The sequence below is a fragment of the Lepus europaeus genome, chromosome 16 (genome assembly GCF_033115175.1).
Source record: "Lepus europaeus isolate LE1 chromosome 16, mLepTim1.pri, whole genome shotgun sequence".
Taxonomy (NCBI): Eukaryota; Metazoa; Chordata; class Mammalia; order Lagomorpha; family Leporidae; genus Lepus; species Lepus europaeus.
Window position 1 is genome coordinate 13,324,880 of NC_084842.1, and position 19,793 is coordinate 13,344,672.

At 45.5% G+C, this 19,793-nt stretch overlaps 1 protein-coding gene across 1 annotated transcript; it reads left to right on the forward strand.

Annotated features, from left to right (window-relative positions):
* Positions 1-1,070: 1,070 nt before the first annotated feature.
* Positions 1,071-16,715, forward strand: SARAF (store-operated calcium entry associated regulatory factor). Its single transcript, XM_062213287.1, has 6 exons — positions 1,071-1,292; positions 7,447-7,625; positions 10,491-10,905; positions 12,786-12,924; positions 14,120-14,274; positions 16,231-16,715. The coding sequence occupies exons 1-6, from the start codon at positions 1,208-1,210 to the stop codon at positions 16,254-16,256; spliced, it is 999 nt and encodes a 332-aa protein (XP_062069271.1). The 5' UTR covers positions 1,071-1,207; the 3' UTR covers positions 16,257-16,715.
* Positions 16,716-19,793: the final 3,078 nt, after the last annotated feature.

A 19,793-nucleotide genomic window follows, 5' to 3' on the forward strand; every position in this document is an offset into this window, starting at 1 on the left:
CTTCGTTCTTCACTGTAGCCGTGCACTCACATGGTGTGGTCTCAGCAGAAATTCTCTTAAGGTGATGATTTCAACCATGCAAAATCTCCAGGAGCCAGGAGCTTCCTCTGGGTTCCCCATGCTGGTGCAGGGGCCCAAGGACTTGGGCCATCTTCTACTGCCTTCCCAAGCCACAGCTGGATTGGCAGTGGAGCAGTGGGGACTGGAACTGGTGCCCATATAGGATGCTGGCACTGCAGGCAGCAGCTTTAACCACTACGCCAAGGCTGGCCCTTTGATTTTTTTTTTTAGTGGCTGGCTCTTTCGCATTATTCAGGCCTGAAGCATCAAAGTAATGGCCTTGCTAATGCTGCCTCCCAGTCTCTAGTGTATGACCCGTTTTCGTTTCATCAGTGCACTCTTAACACTATTTGTTTTTAATTTTCATGTTGGTGTTTAATTTGTAATATTTGCCCTATCCTATATTAACGTGAGCACTGGGACTTTGTATGTGTTCTCCAGCCACAGACGGGGCCTGATGCAAATGAGACATTCCGTACATAACTGCTGAATGAATGGAAGACAGAAATCCAGGCCTGTGACCTGAGAGCTGAATGAGGTTTCGCGAGCTGGTTCTCTGTCCATGCAGTGGAGTATTTTTTCCTGACATATTGAATATTCGTGTGGCTTCCACGTGTAAGGAAATACCTAAACGTTCTGAGTCCCGAAACCAGAGGATGCATTAGCAAACAGCAACAGAGCACCAATAACGTGCTGGGTACTGAACACGAAAGGCTGAATAATGCACAGTGACTTCCTTCGGAAAGGTTCCTGACGTTTTGGGAACACCTTCAACCTCTCAAAGTGCAGCACCTTCCACCTGAACCTTCCAGTCGCCCCGCCCCCGGCCCCGCCCCCACCCAGCACGGCGCCCCGCCCCTCCCCGCCTCCAACTCTGCACCCCGCCCCCGACCCCGCCCCCAGTTCTGGGCCCCGCCCCCGTCCCAGGGGCGTGGCCGGCAGCAGCCACTCAGGGCCCCCCACGAGGCGCAGCGGCAGTGACGTCAGAGTGGCGCACGCACCTGCGCTGCGGCTGCGGCTCTGCGGAGAGACCGTCCCGTCCCGCCACCGCAGGTCGTGGCGTCGCTGCGCGGCGGCGCCGGACTTCAGTACCCGCGGTGCAGGCCGGCGAGCGCGGGGCAGCCGCGAGCCGTCTTCGCCGAGCGCCATGGCCGCGGCCCGGCGCCGTCCGCTGCTTGGCCTGCTTTGGCTCCTGCAGATGGCGGGCCTCGCGCAGTGCTGGAACGACCCCGGTGAGTGCTGTCGGGCCCCGAGGCACCCCTGGCCGCGTCTGCTGGTCGCTCTGGTCACTCGTTTCTGTGCTCTGGGCTGTTCCTCTGTGTCCAGCCCGGCCCGGCCCGGCTCTGCGAGCCCAGAGCGGACGGCGCGGGGCGCCTCTACGGACGTCCGCCTTTCTCGGGGTGCGCTGCGTGTCTGTCTGTGTCCTGCTGGCTGATGTCCCCGCGGCCGCCTGTTGCCGGGCTCGCCGTTGCCACGCCGCGGGCAGCCTCGGGGTCGCTCGGTGACCGAGTGCCGTGTCGGCCAGCTGAGCTCCCGCTGCTCTCGCTGGCCTTGACCCGGAAACTCACGGCCTCGTGTCGGCGTTTCGGGGTTCACAATTTACTAAGAACTATTGTCATCATTTTCTGTGATGGTAAATGATTTCTGAGCAGCAGGCTCTTTGATATCAGTGCGAGGGGACTTCAAGCGGAATTATAAGATACGCTTTTTTTGGTATAAAAATACTTTTGAAGCCTTGCATACTTTTTTCCATAATGTGCATTTTTCATGACATTTTGGAGCCCTTGAAACACATGGATTTCAACCTTTTTTTACACCAAAATAAACTTTTAAATCCATTTCCCACGGACTGAAGTATTCTTGAAGTATTCAATAGAAGTGTAAACAATGACTTTGTCAATGAAAACATCATTTTTGGTTTGAGGAGTGGAAAGCACACCACTATTGCATTTATGATTAGAAATGCCTACCTAGTTTATTCCTGCCAGATCTGTTTTATTCCTGTTGGTTGAAATGAGAAAGGGGCTGCTTGCAAACTTTGAGTAGCCCATTTGATGTGGACGTTTTATTATCAGATAAAAAGCCAACTTGAGATTAAACGTGCATTTTCTCTCTCTTTTTAAAGATTTGTTTATTTTGAAAGAGTAAAAGAGAGGGAGAGACAGAAAGAGGGATCTTCCATCTGCTGGTTCACTCCCCAGATGGCCACAACAACCAACACTGGGCGAGGCTGAAGCCAGAAGGCAGGAGCTTCGTCTGGGTCTCCCGCATTGGAGCAGGGGTCCAAGCACTTGGGCCATCTTCCACTGCTCTTCCCAGGCCATAGCAGAGAGCTCGGTCAAAAGTGGAGCAACTGGGACGGGAACTGGTGCCCATATGGGGTGCTGGCGTCGCAGGCGGTGGCTTTACCCATTGCACCACAATGGCGGCCCCTAAATGTGCATTTTCTTTATATATTCCTAGACGGTTTTATAGATGGTGACTTGAACAGAATTACAATTTAAAACCTGGAATGAAAAATTAATTTGTTGGACCTGCAATCAATTCTGAAACAGAAAAAGAAGTTTACTGGTAAAGGGTCAGGAGAATTTTACACACACACACACACACACACACATATATATATATGATGAAATTCAAATTAATGGTGAATCACTCCCTGATGGCTTAGTCCACTATGATGTGAAACTATTATTTTGGAACAAAAAGCCCCACAGTGTTTTGTAGAGTAAACTTGATTTTTATAAATTCTGCTTCATCCTAAGTTTCCTTTGATTAACTGTTTTATGAAGACTTTATGGGGATAGCTTCTACCAGGTTCTTCAGTAGGCTAGCACTTGCTTCCTAATTTATCTGTTGTTTGACTTTGGATGTCCTGCTTTGTTTTTAGCTAAAGGGTGAAGAATTTTCACAAATGAGTCTTAATGTCATCATTCTTCTGGGTTTTGGGAATAGCAGTAAACAACAGAGTGTCTCCCCCCAAGGAGTTTATATCCATGGAGCTGAAATAGGCAGTAAACAAACACACATTTAAATAGCACACATCCTGTGAAAAGTGGCGTCTGTGATTTAAAGGGGTAGGCAGACAGAGTGTCCAGGGAGAAATGGGGGCTTAAAAATATACATATATGTTGTCAGGGAAGAAGTCGCTGTTAAGATGACTTTGAGTCAGAAACCAGAAGGGCGAGGAGGAGTAAACGCCCTGATCAGACCCGTGTTTCTAAAGGCTCGCTGGGGCTGCTGACCGGACCACAGAGTGTAGAAGCAGGGAGGCCAGCGGAGAGGGGCTCAGGCAGCAGGTGTGGGGCGTGGCGACCGCCTGGGCCACGCAGGAGCTTGCAGGTGGAGAGTGGTAGATGCGCTTCTCACCTGTTTTGAAGGTGAAGCCGACACGATGCTCCGATGGTTTAGGTCCAGGCACGAGGAGAGAGATGACAAGGAAGACTCTCAAGGTTTTTGTCTTGAGAAACATGGAGTTACCATTTCCTGAGATTTGGAAGAATTGGGGAGGGGGGGGGTCTAGTTTGAGAGAGTTTGGTTTTGTTTTTCTAAATATTGGGACTTGCAGGTGGGTTTTGTGAGGCTGGACTTCAGGGAAGTCTTGAGTGTCCCCTGACTGATGGACCCAGTGTAGTGTGGGCATTCGTGTTTCTTCTTAGACCTGAGGACTTGTAGGGAAAAAGATGGGTTATGATAGTGGTATGTTGTTTTCTAGTTATATTGCATTTTGAGCAGAGAATGTGGCCTATAAATCTTAGTGGGATTTAGTAAGCTTTTTTTTTGTTAAGCTGCGCTTAAGTGAGATGTGTATCAGTTGATATGAAGAAATGCCCATGTAAAAATGTCTGAGGATAGTATATATGGGATGAATCGTTTTTATGAAAATAAGTGAGCACGAGTCAGATAATCCTCTGACATACATATGATTGGGTGAGAAAAAGATGAGGAAGGATTCTTAGGTTGTTAATTTGGATTATCACAGAAATGTGAAATTAGAGGAAAAGTGAGTTTCACTTTTTAAAAGGAAAAGATATGACTTAGAGTTTTAAGAAAATACCGGCTGGCGCCGTGGCTCACTTGGTTAATCCTCCGCCTGTGGTGCCGGCATCCCATATGAGCGCTGGTTCTTGTCCCAGCTGCTCCTCTTCCAGTCCAGCTCTCTCCTGTGGTCCAGGAAGGCAGTGGAGGTTGGCCCAAGTGCTTGGGCCCCTGCACCCTCATGGGAGACCAGGAAGAAGCACCTGGCTTCGCTGCTGGCTGTAGTGGCCATTTGGGGGGTGAACCAACGGAAGGAAGATTCTGTCTCTCTCTTTCACTGTCTATAACTCTACCTGTCAAATGAAAAAAATTAAAAAAAAAATAGCTCTTGAAATATACCATGTACATACAGTTTAAACAAGAGGAGTAGCATGGACATAGTGTATCCCCATCCGGTTAAGACAAAGCATTCTACAATGTTCTTGCTAAGCACTTCTCCTTTCTCAGAGGGAACTACTGTGATGGCTTTTGAATGAACAGTTCTTCACTCTTCTCTGGTTTTTCGTATATGTGGTGAAGACAAAAGTCATGAGTCTTTGAAAACCTCACTGTTCTCCTGGAGGGGCAAAGCAAGCCTCTGGCTTCTCGGTTCCTCAGCTTTAAGAGCCCTTTCTGGCAGTTATTAGAGGACTCAGCTTACCAAAAAAGCTTACATAAATTCCACTCAAATTTGTAGCCCACATTTTGTGATCAAAATGCAATAGAACTAGAAAATAGCAACATAAAAATCATGTATTAAAGAGGCTTCAACGAATTTAATTGGGAACTAAGAAGCATGGCCTTTGCATTGTGGGATATGGGTCTCACCGTGATCAGAGCATCCAGCCAGTGCTCTAGGGGTCCGGTCCTGAGCACTCGGCAGACACGTGGCCAGAAGGGCGTAGATTGCTCTCTGTCCGTCCTTCTAGGCATACCGTGGTCTCTCTGGTGCACTAGGGTAGAGTAAAGCCAGATGCTGCCGTGGGCTGACCAGGGTGGCCCCAGCTGGTTTCAGGACCTAGAGGGAAGGGGAGGAACTTCCTCAGGTCAAGGTCAAGACGTGCCAAGTGCTAGTGCAAACCAGAGCCAGGTTCACTTGGACGCTGTGTCCACAGGAACAGAGGCGACTTAAGGTATAGTGGTGGAAGGAGCGGGGACCCTGGTGTTGACACCCCTTCTTACGCTCTCCCAGTGTGGGGGTGTGGGGCCCATCTTCCGGCTGCCAGGGGGCTGCCATCCATGTGCCCTCACTCATTCTGACCTCTGTGTACCACTCCTTCTGTCCTTTGATTTTCACGCCCTCGCTTCCAACACCCCCCCCCCCCCCCCCCCCCCCGCCATGCTTGTCTTCAGTGTCTTACTGAGAATGAACAGTTCGGTCAGGTAAGTATTTTGGACCCTTTCCGATGCCTGGGAATGTAGTTGTTCTCGAGTGACAGCCTAGCATTCTGTACCCTGCCACGCTTTTTCCTGTAGACGTTTTGAGGACATTTCTCCGTTTTTCTTTTGTGAGCTTGTTGAGATCATATCCGATGCTTCTCTAATTCTTTTTCTTTTGTGACCTCTTTATTCTCTTTTTCTTCTGGCAGTTTGTAGGAAGTTTTTATTTTTGTCTCCACCTGAAACCTACCCTTTGTCTGCCGTTGCACGGTCTGGTTTCAGGCTTGGGTATTCACTGGGTCATTTCAGTGAGAAAACCCAGGCCTTCGGGGTGGGAGCTTTCCCACATTCTTAGAATGGCCCAAGCAGCTTCATCCAAGAGTGATAAACGGGAAAGCCTTCTTTGGTCCCCAGTATCACATAATGGCATTCATTGTTCTGAATTCTTAGTTTTAAACTCCTTAGCCAATGAGTTTTAATTTCAGAAATAGTTTATAAATATTTTTATTTTTCAGTTGTGAGCAGTGTTAAACATTAAATCACATGGAAGTATACAGTGAATGCCCGCATGCTTAGCACTCAGTTCTATCGAACATTTACATTTTACCATGTTTACTGCAAACACATGGCCCCATGAAACAGTAGATTTCCCTTTCTGTCTTCCTGGCGTTACTGTCTGAGTTATATGTGCAATCATTCCTGTGTATGATTTCATGCTACTATCATATGCATATATACATATGTAGTACTGTTTTGCTTTGCTTTTTTCAAAGTGTATGTGAAGCTGTCATTAAACATATTCTACAACCTGTATTTTGCTTAAAATGTTTTTTTTTTTCCCCCACAGGCAGAGTGGACAGTGAGAGAGAGAGACAGAGAGAAAGGTCTTCCTTTTTCCGTTGGTTCACCCCCCAAAGTGGCCACTACGGCTGGCGTGCTGCGCTGATCCGAAGCCAGGAGCCAGGTGCTTCTCCTGGTCTCCCATGCGGGTGCAGGGCCCAAGCACTTGGGCCATCCTCCTCTGCACTCCCGGGCCATAGCAGAGAGCTGACCTGGAAGAGGGACAACCGGGACAGAATCCAGCTCCCCGACCGGGACTAGAACGCGGTGTGCTGGTGCCGCAGGCGGAGGATTAGCCTAGTGAGCCATGGCGCCAGCCTGCTTAAAATGTTTTACCATTTATCTAGTTTGTTACCTGAGTTCTATTTGACTCATGTTTTTTAGAGTCACTAATGGAATTTTTTAAAAAAATTTTTAGTTATTTGAAAGAGTTACAGAGGGAGAGAAAGAGATTGATTGATTGCTCTTTCATCTGCTGCTTCACTCCCCAGGTGGCCCAGTGATCAGGGCAGTGCCAAGCTGAAGCCAGGAGTTTTTTGGGTTTCCCACATGGGTGACAGGGCCTCAGACTCTTGGGCCATCCTCCGTTGATTTTCCCAGGCCATTAGCAGGGAGCTGGATTGGAAGTGGAGCAGCCGGGACATGAACCAGTGCCCATATGGGATGCTGGTGTTGCAGGCAGTGGCTTTACCTGCTATGCCACAGCGCCAGCCCCTAGTCATCTCATTTTAACTGCTGTGGAATATTCCGCTGTAAGGGTAGGTCAGGATTTTTTATTTATTCACCTGTTGATGGACTTTTAAATCCTTCATTGTACTTCAGGAATATGTATGTATTTTTCCATTTTAATTAATCATTACTGTTACATGATACCAACTTTTCAGGTTATTGAACTGGTTTAGCAAAAATCAGGAAGAACTTGTGTTGTAGAAATATTCAGCTAGAAATGCAGAGAGATCTTAGAGGCGTGACCATCTAAATTTTCTGCCAAGACCTCTGTGTTGTTGGGGTGGCTTTGAGAAGCTGAGTCCTCGGCTCCTGTCACCCTGCAAAGGCCGCATTTGGGACTGTTGCCTGGGGGGGAGTTTGGTTAAGATGAGCGCCTTTCTGTGTCTGACAGCCGCGGGCTCTGTGTTCCTCCTGTTTCAGACAGGGTGCTGCTGCGGGACGTGAAGGCGCTGACCCTGCACTACGACCGCTACACCACCTCCCGCCGGCTGGAGCCCATCCCCCAGCTGAAATGTGTCGGGGGCACAGCCGGCTGTGATGCGTACACCCCCAAAGTCATACAGTGTCAGAACAAAGGCTGGGATGGCTATGACGTGCAGGTAATACCCACTGCATTGGTGGCAGTCTAAATGGCGTTTTTACTCAATAAGCTGTTTATTGGGACAGTGTTCAGTATTTTTTGGAAGTACATAGGAAAAAATCTCAAGCCAGCCTAAAATATAGAAATAAATCAGTCACTTTGCCTATAAAAAAATCTTCCTTCATAAGGAATGAGCTGGTTCTAAAGCATGGAAATAAATATTTATTGTTATTTGCATAGCATGACTTTCTTCTAAGATGTTAGTAAACTGTCAGAATTTATTTTGTGTACTTAAAGGGAGGGTTGCGGATCTCTTTGCTTGTCATTTCCCTGTCATTCCTCAAAAAGTAGCAATTGCTCTAAAGAAACAAAGTTAAGATGATCAGGAATCACGGACTGTAAACAGTAGGGGTACCTTGTTCCTCCTGAGCTGGGAGCACTTGGTTTTAACACTGTTTTAGAACTGAGAGAGACTGCGGAGTGGAAGCGTGTCACTGGGCTTTCCTGCCCTTGGAACAATGGCATTGTGTACATAGCGCAGAGCACTGCCTTCAAGTTCTAAAACTGAATGAACATTAGAGATGCACTAGATTTTATTACACACACTTGGTTTAAATCACTATTTAGGTCTTCTACTTGTATTCTGTCTGCTTTCAAGAAGGATTTTTTTTAAAGATTTATTTGTTTATTTGAAAGGCAGAGTTACAGAGAGCAGAGACAGAAAGAGGGGTCTTCCATTTTCTGGGTCACTCCCCAGATGGCCGCCATGGCCAGAGCTGTACCGATCTGAAGCCAGGAGCCAGGAGCCTCCTCTGGGTCTCCCATGCGGGTTTAGGGTCCCAAGGACTTGGGCCATCTTCCACTGCTTTCCCAGGCCATAGCAGAGCTGGATTGCAAGTGGAACAGCTGAGACGAACTGGTGCCCGTATGAGTTGCGGGCGTTGTAGATGGGGGTTTACCTGCTACGCCACAGTGCCGGCCCCTCAAGAAGGATTTAAGGTGATTGCTCTTTAAGCAAGAAACTTGTATTTGATGATTTCTGCTTCCACTAGAATGATACTCTTGTTTGGTAAAGCCTTACTTACATGGTCTATGCAGTTCAGAGAGAGGGAGTTCATTTTTTATCGGGTAATACTTACATTTTCCTAGTATCACTAAGGGAAGTCATAGACTCTAAAGGCTAAAGCAGAAGTCTCACTCCCATTTAAATTGCTTTAGTCTTGTTGGAAAAACAGCGACAACAGCACACTAGTAGTGATGTTGTCCATTAAGCATGTATTAAATGTATAGGATTCAAAATGGATAATGTGGAATTAAACTCTCTCCTGCTCAGATTACATGTAGATCCCAACAAAGTGCTGTAAGGCACTGGGAGGACTTAGAGGAGGAGGTGTTTGTGCTGGGCTAGGAGGTAATGATAAGATTTTTAGAGCTGGAGAGAGAGAGATGGGAACAGTGTAAGCACAGAAGTGTAGAGCATTTTATACGCTGACTTAACCATTAGTAACAGGAGGGAGCCTCTTCCAGTTCCAAGAGTTTTCAGGTGAAATGCGGTCCTTAGGGAGCAGGCGCGCCCTGGTGGTTGAGACACCTGCATCCTTACATCAGGGTTTGATTCCCTGCTCCTACTCCAGGCTCCAGCTGCCTGCCACTTGCAGACCCTGGGGGGCAGCACTGATAACTCCAGTAATTGGGTTCCTGCCACCCACATGGGAGACCTGGATTACTTTCTGGCTCCTAGCTGTGGCCCCAGCCTAGCTGTGTCATTGAGGACCTTTGGGTTGTAAACCAGCAGATGTGAGAATTCTGTCTCTGTTTCTGCCTTTTAAATAAAATAGTAATAATAACAAATATACTTAGAAGTCACATTAATATATATTATTAAGGAATTGGCAGTCAATATGAAATACTGATATATATGTAGCTTGTTTTATTTTCCTGAATCAATAAATCAGTGTCTTCCTTCAAATAAATGTATTTAAGAAAATAGTATAGTAAAAGGTGACAATAACAACATAAATTAAAAAATTGCATATTAATCACATGAAGAACTTTTGGGTTTCAAAGGACATTCATCGAGAAAGTGAAGGCAACCCACAGAATAGGAGGGACTTGTATCTAGAATATATAAAGTATTACAACTCAGTAAGCAGGCAATCAAATTAAAAATGGAGAAAGTATCTGAATAGACATTTCTCCAAAAGAGGTATACATATGGCAAATAACTACATGGGAAAATGTTCATCATCATTAAGCACCATAGAAATGCAGATCAAGGGGGCAGCGCTGTGGTGTAGCTGGTAAAGCCGCCGCCTGTAATGCTGCCATGTCATCTCGGTGCTGGTTCAAGTCCTGGCTGTTCCACTTCCAATCCAGCTCTCTGCTATGGCCCAAGTGCTTGGGCCCCTGCATCCGTGTGGGAGACCCAGAAGAAGCCCCTGGTTCCTGGCTTCAGATCAGTCTAGCTTCAGCTGTTGCGACCATTTGGGGAGTGAACCAGCGGATGAAAGATCTCTTTCTGTCTCTGCTTCTCTGTAACTCTGTTTTTCAAATAAAATAAATCTTAAAAAAATCTTGAACCGCAGTGACAAAATGTTGACATTTTGCACATTTGCTTATGGAATACCTCGTATGTACAGAAGACTATCTAACTTGAATGTTTAATGGAACACAGCACACACTGTGTAGCCACTACCCAGCGTAAGTGTCATTGTTATCTTTGACGCTTGTTTGCCCTTCACCGATACAGAAATATGCATCATTGGGAAGTTGGTGATTCCCTTGTTTCATTTTGCAGTTTTATGAGTGGCATATAGCTCAAATAATATATACTAAATGAAAAAAGTCTGTGGTTCTAATAACTTAGTTCTGGTTTTCTTCACAGTGGGAATGCAAGACTGATTTAGATGTTGCGTACAAATTTGGAAAAACCGTGGTGAGCTGCGAAGGCTATGAGTCCTCTGAAGACCAATACGTCCTGAGAGGCTCCTGTGGCTTGGAGTATAACTTGGATTATACAGAACTCGGCCTGAAGAAGTTGAGAGAATCTGGCAAGCACCAAGGCTTTTCTTTCTCTGATTATTACCATAAGCTGCACTCTGCAGACTCCTGCGGCCTCGGTGGATTGGTAACCATTGTGGTGCTGCTTACTATTGCCTTTGTCGTCTACAAGTTGTTCCTTAGTGATGGGCAGTATCCGCCTCCACCTTACTCTGAGTACCCGCCATATTCCAGCCAGTACCAGAGATTCACCAGCTCGGCAGGAGCACCTCCCCCCGGCTTTAAGTCCGAGTTCACAGGTAGGTTTCCCTGCTTGAGGGCCGTGTACAGGGTGAAAGCGAGGCGTGCGGCCTGTGCTCGTTTTTTTTTTTTTTTTTTTTTTTTTTGGACAAAAAGAAGATGGTTGCGTTGGGAAACCAGAGTAGATTTGTTTTGTTAGGCTTTACTTTCTACTTCTTTTTACCTCTTTTGTTCTGCTTTTCTAAAAGTCATTGAGTATTGTTAGCATTTTGAGGCTGTTTGATTAAATTGCAAATTAATCTGGAAACTTGACGGGATACAGTGGTAAGCATTTATTTTGAGCTCTGTCTCATGTTACACACAAACGTTAATTCATTAGGTAGTATAGATCGCCACATAAAAGATGAACGAGCAGAGCTGCTCTGTCATAACCTGAGGCTGGGCAGAGATTCCTGAAACAGAACACGGAAATACTAACCACAAGAGAAAGGATAAGTTAGAGTGTGTTTACATTAAGAACATCTGTCTATCACAAGACATTACTAAGAGAGCGGCAAGGCAAGACACAGACTGAAAATGTTTGCAAAGTGTATTTGTATAAGAGATGTGTATCAAGAATCTGTTCACACAAAGAATTCTCACAAATCTCAGAAAACACAACCCCCTTTTAAAAATGAGCAGAGGACTCAGCCATTTTATAGAAAAGGAAGCTCTCCAGTTGGCCAATGAAAACAAGAAAAGATGCTCCATGTCATCAGTGTTCAGGGAAGTGCAGAGTGAAACCACGTGAAATTATTTTTAACCATAAGGAAAACACTTAATGGCTAGCATTCAAAAGAGAGTTCTGGGTTTTAGCAAAGACATGGAGAGATAGGAACTTTCATGCTTGGCTGGTAGGAGTTAAAATGCCAAAACACTTTGGATAACTGTTACACCTACTGGAACTAAGCAGGTGTTTCCCCACGATCAGCAGGTCCATTCTGAGATATGTACCAAAGAGAAGTGAGTGAATATGTGCAGAGACCTGCACAGGGATGTTCCTAGCAGCTTTGTTCATAATGGCTAAGACCTGGAAATAGAATATCCATAAACATTAGAATGAGACAGGTTGTGAGTTTTTCATCCAATGGCTACTTACACATAAATTGGAGAAAAAAACCAACCCAAATTATTACATGAAATAGTAGTAGGGTTGACTGTCAAAGACATAATGATGTGGAGGACAAAAGAGTCCATATTGTGTGATTTTGCTTGTAAGAAGCTGAAGAGTGGGTGAAACTGCGGTGTGGGGGATGCGGTCAGTGGCGCCAGCTTCTCACGTAGGTGCCCTCTCTTGTGACTTGTCACGAGGGAGCCTTCCATGGGGCCAGGGAAAGGTTATTGTTGGTCAGTGGTGCTTGGTTACACAGATGGGCATGTATGTGTGAACTTATTGTCCCATACATGGGCGATTTGCACAGTTCCCTACGTGTATCTTTTACATCTGTTTAGAAGAAAGCTTCCTCTGAGCAAAAGGTACCTTTTAGGTCTCCTTACGATCTGACTTCCCGACGGTCTGCCTCCATCTGGATTCCTCCCTGAGACTCTGATTCAGCTCTCACTGGAGCTCTTGGGGACTTTCCTGATGCAGAAAGGAACTTAACTCTGAAAAGTGGGACCGTCTTAGTGGCTGATCTTGATCAGGGTAGATGTAATCTTACAGGAACACACCGCCACCCCTACCCCCAGGCCCCAAACATGCCTGTCCTTCTCCATGTCTGGGAAGTGTGCTCCATAGTTATAAACCAGCATGTTACAAATATGTTTTTAGATATAACTTGTTCATAAGTTAACCAATAATGTAGAATAGATACTATAATTGAAATGTCTTGTTACTTTTGCTTTCGCTGGCTATGCTGTGTTTAAATGAGAATGCATAAGAAGTCATTTTTATTTTTAGGACCACAGAATCCTGGCCATGGTGCGGCTTCAGGTTTTGGCAGTGCTTTCACAGGACAAGGATCTGAAAATGCAGGACCGGGGTTCTGGACTGGCCTGGGGACTGGAGGAATCTTAGGATACTTGTTTGGCAGCAATAGGTAGGCTTTGCATTGGTCTCATTTGCCCTTTAATTTAGCATTTCTTTGGAGGCTTCTTTGTTTTGCTTACTTGTTGACTACATTTCATTTTATTAAGGAAAATAAGATACGACATTAAATCAGATCAGTGGTGGTGGGAAGTGCTGTATGTGCTTTGGTCAGTACTGTATTTTTTTTTTTTTTTAAAGATTTATTTATCTATTTGAAAGTCAGAGTTACACAGAGAGAGGAGAGGCAATGAGAGAGAGAGGTCTTCCATCCAGTGGTTCACTCCCCAATTGGCCACAACGGCCGGAGCTGTGCCGATCCGAAGCCAGGAGCTTCCTCTGGGTCTCCCACGCGGGTGCAGGGGCCCAAGGACTTGGGCCATCTTCTGCTGCTTTCCCAGGCCATAGCAGAGAACTAGATTGGAAGAGGAGCAGCTAGGTCTCAAACCGCTGTCTATATGGGATGCCAGCATTGCAGGTGGCGGCTTTACCTGCTATGGCCCAGGGCTGGCCCCTCTTTTTCTTTGTGTTCCATCCTGTGACATCCTTATAGGTATTATGAGATGGAAGAAAGTTTTCACTTGAGATCCAAGAACTTGAGAGAAGGCGGTGACGAGTACTGAGCCTGGTGATTAAGATGCATTCTGTGTCAAGTACCTGAGTTCGCAGTCTGGCTCTGGCCCCTGCTTCCTGCCGGTGCAGGCCAGGGGAGGCAGTGACGATGGCTCAGATAATTGGGTTTCTGCCACCCTGTGGGAGACCTGGATGGAATTCCTGGCTATTGTTTCAGGCATTTAGGGAATGAATCGATGGATGGGACTCTCTCTCTCTCATTCTCTCAAAAATTATTAAAAAAAGAAACTGAGAAGGCAGGAAAGAATGCAGCATTTAGGGACTGATCAGTCTGGTTTGATAGGAGAACCGTAGAATTGAGGCCGGTAAGGAGTTGGGGTCATGTTTTGGAATGTCCTGAGTGTTAGTTTATGTTTCATTTGAGTGTGCATTAAGACCCCCTGGCATGTTCTTTCTCCATAGCAATGACTCTTAACTATCGCAGAAATACAAATAGTGTTTCATGTTTCCTCTGGTACACTGGAACATCCAGGAAAGAATTCTTTATAAAGATGTTCCAGTGGTTTAGAAATAGGAAGGCCTTGAAAAATGGTGGTCACAAGAGCACTGCCTGACTCACCTTTATGTCTCTAAAGAGCAGCCACGCCCTTCTCAGACTCGTGGTACTACCCCTCCTACCCTCCGCCACACTCTGGCTCGTGGAACAGTCGGCCTTACTCGCCGCTTCGTGGAGGCCCCGGTAGCTACTCAGCATGTTCAGACTCAGAAACGAAAACCAGAACAGCCTCAGGTAAGAGCAGAACTAGCAAAAGGTATTTTATGTAGCAGTCATGTGCAGAAATAATTTGAGAGCTTAGCAAGTTGATGAACTATGAATTTAGCAATCATGGTTTTGTTTGGTATACTCACCAGAAGTACTAATAGTATGCTTAATTGGGATTAAAATATCCAGATTCATTGTTTCTTACACTTATAAACATTTCAGGGATTTGATTTAGGGCTCCACGCTACCACTAACCAAGGTTTTAACTGGAGCCTTTCCATATGTGTGTAGCTCTGTGATCACTAGAGATCCTTTAAACTCTAAACCAGAACTTCTAATAAAGCCTTGCATTTCTAAAATTCAGTGAATTTCAGAAGCCATAATGAGCCATACTTTGTGAAAAACATGATGATGTCTGCTGCCAGGCTAAGAGGACATTGTATAAAAAGTAAAGATAAAATGTAAATTAAAAAAATAGCTGTTTGGAGTTGAACAGCTTTCACTCCCAGCAGCAAATGCGGGGGTAATGGGTAATGAGTAGATTGCTTTGAATTTGATTAGTTTTTTTCACAAGGAGGAAATTACTATTAATTATTGAAATTGATGGGAAAATATGTTTTAAAAATGTAAGTGAAATTCTGATGTTAATTTGAATATAAATTGATTTGAAAAACAGCTGTCACCTATTAAAATTGATTCTGTGCTTTCCTGGGGTACAGGACGTTTTATTCTCAGATAAGGTCATCTCCTGGTATCCATGGGGGATTGGTTCCAAGACCTGCTACAAATACCAAACTCTGTGGATGCTCGAGGCTCTTAAATAAAACGGTGTAGTGTTTGCATGTCACCATGCACATCCTCCTAAACCCTTAAAATCATCTCTGGATTACTTAGAATACCTAATCCAGTGTAAATACTGTATAAGTAGTTGTTACACTGTACTGTGTAAGGTATGGTGACAAGGAAGAGTTTGTATATGTTGATTACAGATGCATTTTTTTCTTACCTGAAATATTTTAAACCTCTGGTTGATTGAATACACAGATGCAGAACCCATCGGGGGTCAGCTGCAAGTAGCAGCAGAAATCATACACTTGTGCCCTGACAGATGGGCACAAGGCTGTGTATGGTATCCCTGTTCGAAACAGCCTCCCGGCTGGAAACAACCCATCCATCCGTCACGGATGCATGGATAGCCCTGGATGCATGGATAGCCTTGGTTCATAGTGGAATATTGCCTAAAATGAAAACAAGCAGGTGTATGCGGTATTGCAGATGGTTTGCCAAATACAAGAAAGCCAGATACAAAAAGAATATATGCAATCTGATCATAACATTTATATTTTATAAAAGTGCATGTTTTCAAACAAGCAAAACTAACCTGTGGTGTTAGGATAGTTGCATTTGGGAAGAAAAAGGTGTGGTGATTGGGAGACTATGGAAAAACATGGCTGGTTAGGAAGTACCATGACAGAAGAAATATCATGGTCATGGAAATAAAACATGTACAAAATCATGACTAACAACTGGAAATACAAGGGACTTTTTATGAAGAAAAGTCATTGGCCATTGCCAAGCAACCTAAGAGAAAATGCGGGAAGAATCGAGAGTTTTCAAATGAGGAGACGAGCCATCCTATAGTCTGTTAGTGTGATGTGTGCGTGCCAGTATGTGTAGGGTCTAAATGACACTGATCCTTCAAAGTCCATACCCTCCATGGAGCTTGCATTTGCTGTCTTTGGTTTCCTGACTGGAAGTTGCTCCCAGCAAGCTTGTGTGAATGGAGTAGGCGTGGTGACCGGGAAGGTGGTCATGGGTGGTGTTGCACTGTCCATGTAATCCTGTCCCCCCGGGGACTCCTTCTCTCCTTGTCTCATCTCTCTCACTCATTTGCTGACAATAAACATGTAGTACTTTTGTAGTTTTATAAGGAATGCTAATGCATTCAGAAACACTAATATAAATCTACTCTCCTCATCCTAGGGTTTGGTGGTACCAGAAGACGATGAAATTGAAGTCGAGCATTGGATGTGAAATTTCTGATTTTTCATCACTTTTGCTTTTAAAAAAGCGCCACCTGCTAACAGCTGGGGAAGGGGAATATTCAAAAGTTCTGTGGTGTTTTGTCCTGTATAGCTTTTTGTATTCTGTTATTTGAGGCTAAGAGCTGATATGTGGCAAAATACTCCTGGCATTGTAAGTGTGACATGTGGACGTGTATTATAGTTTTTGAAAGTGATGACTACTGTGAAATCCAGAAAATGTATTTAATTTCTAAAACCTGTGGTGCCGTAAAGCACTGAGGATGAAGGCGTTATACTAAGTAACTAAGTGCAGACAGTTCTGATCTTGGTTTTAGTTGATGAGTCATTACCTCATAAAAACAATATTCTGTTTGATTTTATATTGTTTGGTGTTTACTGTTTGTCAAACATTTAAACCAAGCTCGGGACTACTAATTATGCTAATTTGTTGGTTCTGATCATTTCTGTGGTGTGGGCTTCTGGTGAGTGAGAATTCCCTTTGAGAGGAAAAGATAGAAAACAAGCATCTAGAAGGTAGTTGTGACCGCTTGTGTGCTGACACAGATGCTTGGAACCTCCATATTTCTCCAGTTCCTAAGAGGTAAAGCTCAGAGGCCTCAACAAAGGTCTTTTAGTAGCACAAGCATGCAGTTCTTTGTGGAATCTCAAATATTATTGTAACTGTTTCAATCTTATATTAAAGTGACAGAAAAAATCAAAACAAACAAGGGGTTTTATTATTATTCCTACTAGCCTTGGCATAAATTAGGATTAAGTTCTGTCTCCCTAATAGTAATTTCAGGCAGTAGTTTTAAACCTCAAGTATCATTTTATAAGCATTTGATAAGCATTTCCTAAAAAGTTACTTAAGAGTGGTGTGGAAATCTTTGCTAGGAAAATTGTTTTAAAAAGCTGTACTATTGCAGATCATTGGGACATTAATACAACGAGTGAATCTGAAGAGCCGACTGGATTGCTGGCTTTCAGACGACCCTGGCGAGCCCTAGGAATGTTCTGGCAGGCTCCTTCAGAGGCTGCTGAGAGGGCTGGAAGTGTAGCTTACACCTGTGCCTCCCACGGTGTTCCCCTTTGCTGTGTGCTGTGTCCACACTTCCTTGCTGTTTACGGAACAGATTCTGAGATACCCCCACCCCACACCTGAAACGTTCCAAGATTTACAGACAGCGTAACTGAATCTCATTAGGGACCACAGGCAGGGCTTCTGCCAAGGGAGACTGGTCGCCTCAGTGGAGCTTGGTGTGCCCGGTTGGGAGGGCATTAAAAAGGAGAAAGAAGAGGTGGAAAGGGAATGGAAGACAAGTGTTGCAGTCTGAGTCACAGGAGAGATGTGGGGGAATGAGAAGGCCAGGCCAGGGTAGCCGCTGGCAACAGAAACTGCCCGGCAACAGGTTGTGATTGGATGGTTTCGGAAACCACATGACAGCGAAGCCTGACTGACAACAGGCTGTGATTGGATGGCTTTGGAAACTGCCTGGCAACAGAGTGTGATTGGTTAGGGCATAGACCGCCCTTGACCGGATTGGCTGCCTTGGCTATATAAGCAACTGAAAAAAACGAGTCTGCGGGCTGCTCGCCTCTGGCCCGCTTTCACCCGACTCCCGGGGTCTGTGTGGTGACTCCGCGCCTCTCTCCCCCACCACGCTCCTCCTCTCAGAACGAATCCACCGCAACATGGAGAGTTCAGTAGAAGTTTTTGCATGACAGGAGGAAGTTTCTGAGATTTTAACCAGGTAAGGATATTTGCATGGTTTCCAGCAGGCTTTTCTCTGAAGCTCCTTGGTCTCTTCCATTCTTGACCTGTATCCTCCAAGACTGGCTTATCTGTTTCTTTCATAACGCATTGTACTCATTTTTACTATTGCACTTATTAGTATGTTGCGCTATAATTATCTTTTAGGTGGAGGTCTTTCTCACTACTGTGAGTCCCCTAAGGGGAGTCTGTATTCCCTCTTCCTGTCCCCTGCAGCCGTGGCATGGCCATGCAACTGAGTTCTGCCAGTCAGATGCTTCCTTTAGGTTTTTGGACAGAGTGACACAAAGACCCTAAGAGATGATCAGGTTATGCTCAAGCAGGCCAAATTTATTGCCATGCGCCAACCGGACAGAGGTTCTGGGTTCGATTTTTGAGGGGTTAGCAGAGAATCATTACCAGTTTAGTTGGACTCAGTGACGGCCTACACCCAAGTCAGGATGCCAGACCTGCCTTGGTTCACGCCGGAGGAAGGGATTCAGAGGCTTAGACTGGAGCGTCCTTGTGGTCTTCTCATGTAAGACCTGCGCACCCACCCTGGGAGAGTGTGGCGCTTTACCAGGACCGGAGGCAATTTGTGAAGGCAGCCCCACAAATTTGGTTGGTTTTCTTCGCTGGTCAGCATTGAGTGAGAACTGCTCCCATCAAACTGGGATCCCCGGATGCAGTGGAGTTAACGCGAGCCTAGGGTGTGGAGTCAAACGATGTGGTTATTTCCTCAGTTCTGGAAAGCCTAATTGGAATAGGCATCTTCAGAAACTGGGGAGTCTCTACATAGCTTCCCTGACCTGTGGCGGGAGGGCTGTTAAGGTAAGAAAGGCCAAGGTGGAAATCACCGGAACTGCCTCTGCCTACAGATATGATGAAGCAGCAGTGGCTGTGATACGGGTCCCAGTGGAGGAGGTTCTGGAGGAACATCCAAATTAGGGGTGATGTCTGCCAGGGATAGAGGCGGAATAGAGGGTCACAGGAAGAGTGTAATCCCTGTACCTCAGACTGTGACCTTATTCGGACATAGGGCCATTGTAGGTGGCGTTGGTTAAGTGACAATGAGATTATGCTGTAGTGGGTGATCCCTAAAGACTCATGTCATTTTATCTATTATTATTTGTTTTGTTTTTATTATTTATTTGTTGCAGAGCAGGAGGGAGCTACAGAGATCTTCCACCTGCTGGTTGTCTCCCCAGATGGCTACAATGGCCATAGCTAGACCAGGACAAAGCTTTATCTGGGTCTCCCACGTGAATGCTAGTTGAAGTCCTGGCTGTTCCACTTCTGATTCAGCTCCTTGCTAATGCGCCTGGGAAAGCAGTGGAAGATGGCCCAAGTGCTTGGGCCTGGGCTACCCGTGTGGCAGACCTGGATGGAGTTCCAGGCTCCTGACTGTCCTGGCCCAGCCCTGGCCACTGTGGTCATTTCTAGATGTCCAGAACTTTTGACTTTAAGATGCTGTGAGAAGGATACTCGTTCAGTAGAAACCATCCTTGGGAGTTTAAATCTGGTTCTTTTTCCTGGCCAGTGCTGTATGGCACAGCGTTCCTTCAGGATATCCGGCTGTGGCAGCGCCGCTCCCACTGAGCCCCCGAGACTCTGTGCTGTGCTGTGCTGCCAGCGTTTTTGGATACTGTGTTTTGTGTTCTCAAATCCCTTTATATCTTCTATAAATCACATGAGATATTTAGCACCTTCTTATAAAATAGGCCTTGTGTTAGATGATTTGCCAACGGTCGGCTAAGGTAAGTGTTCTGAAC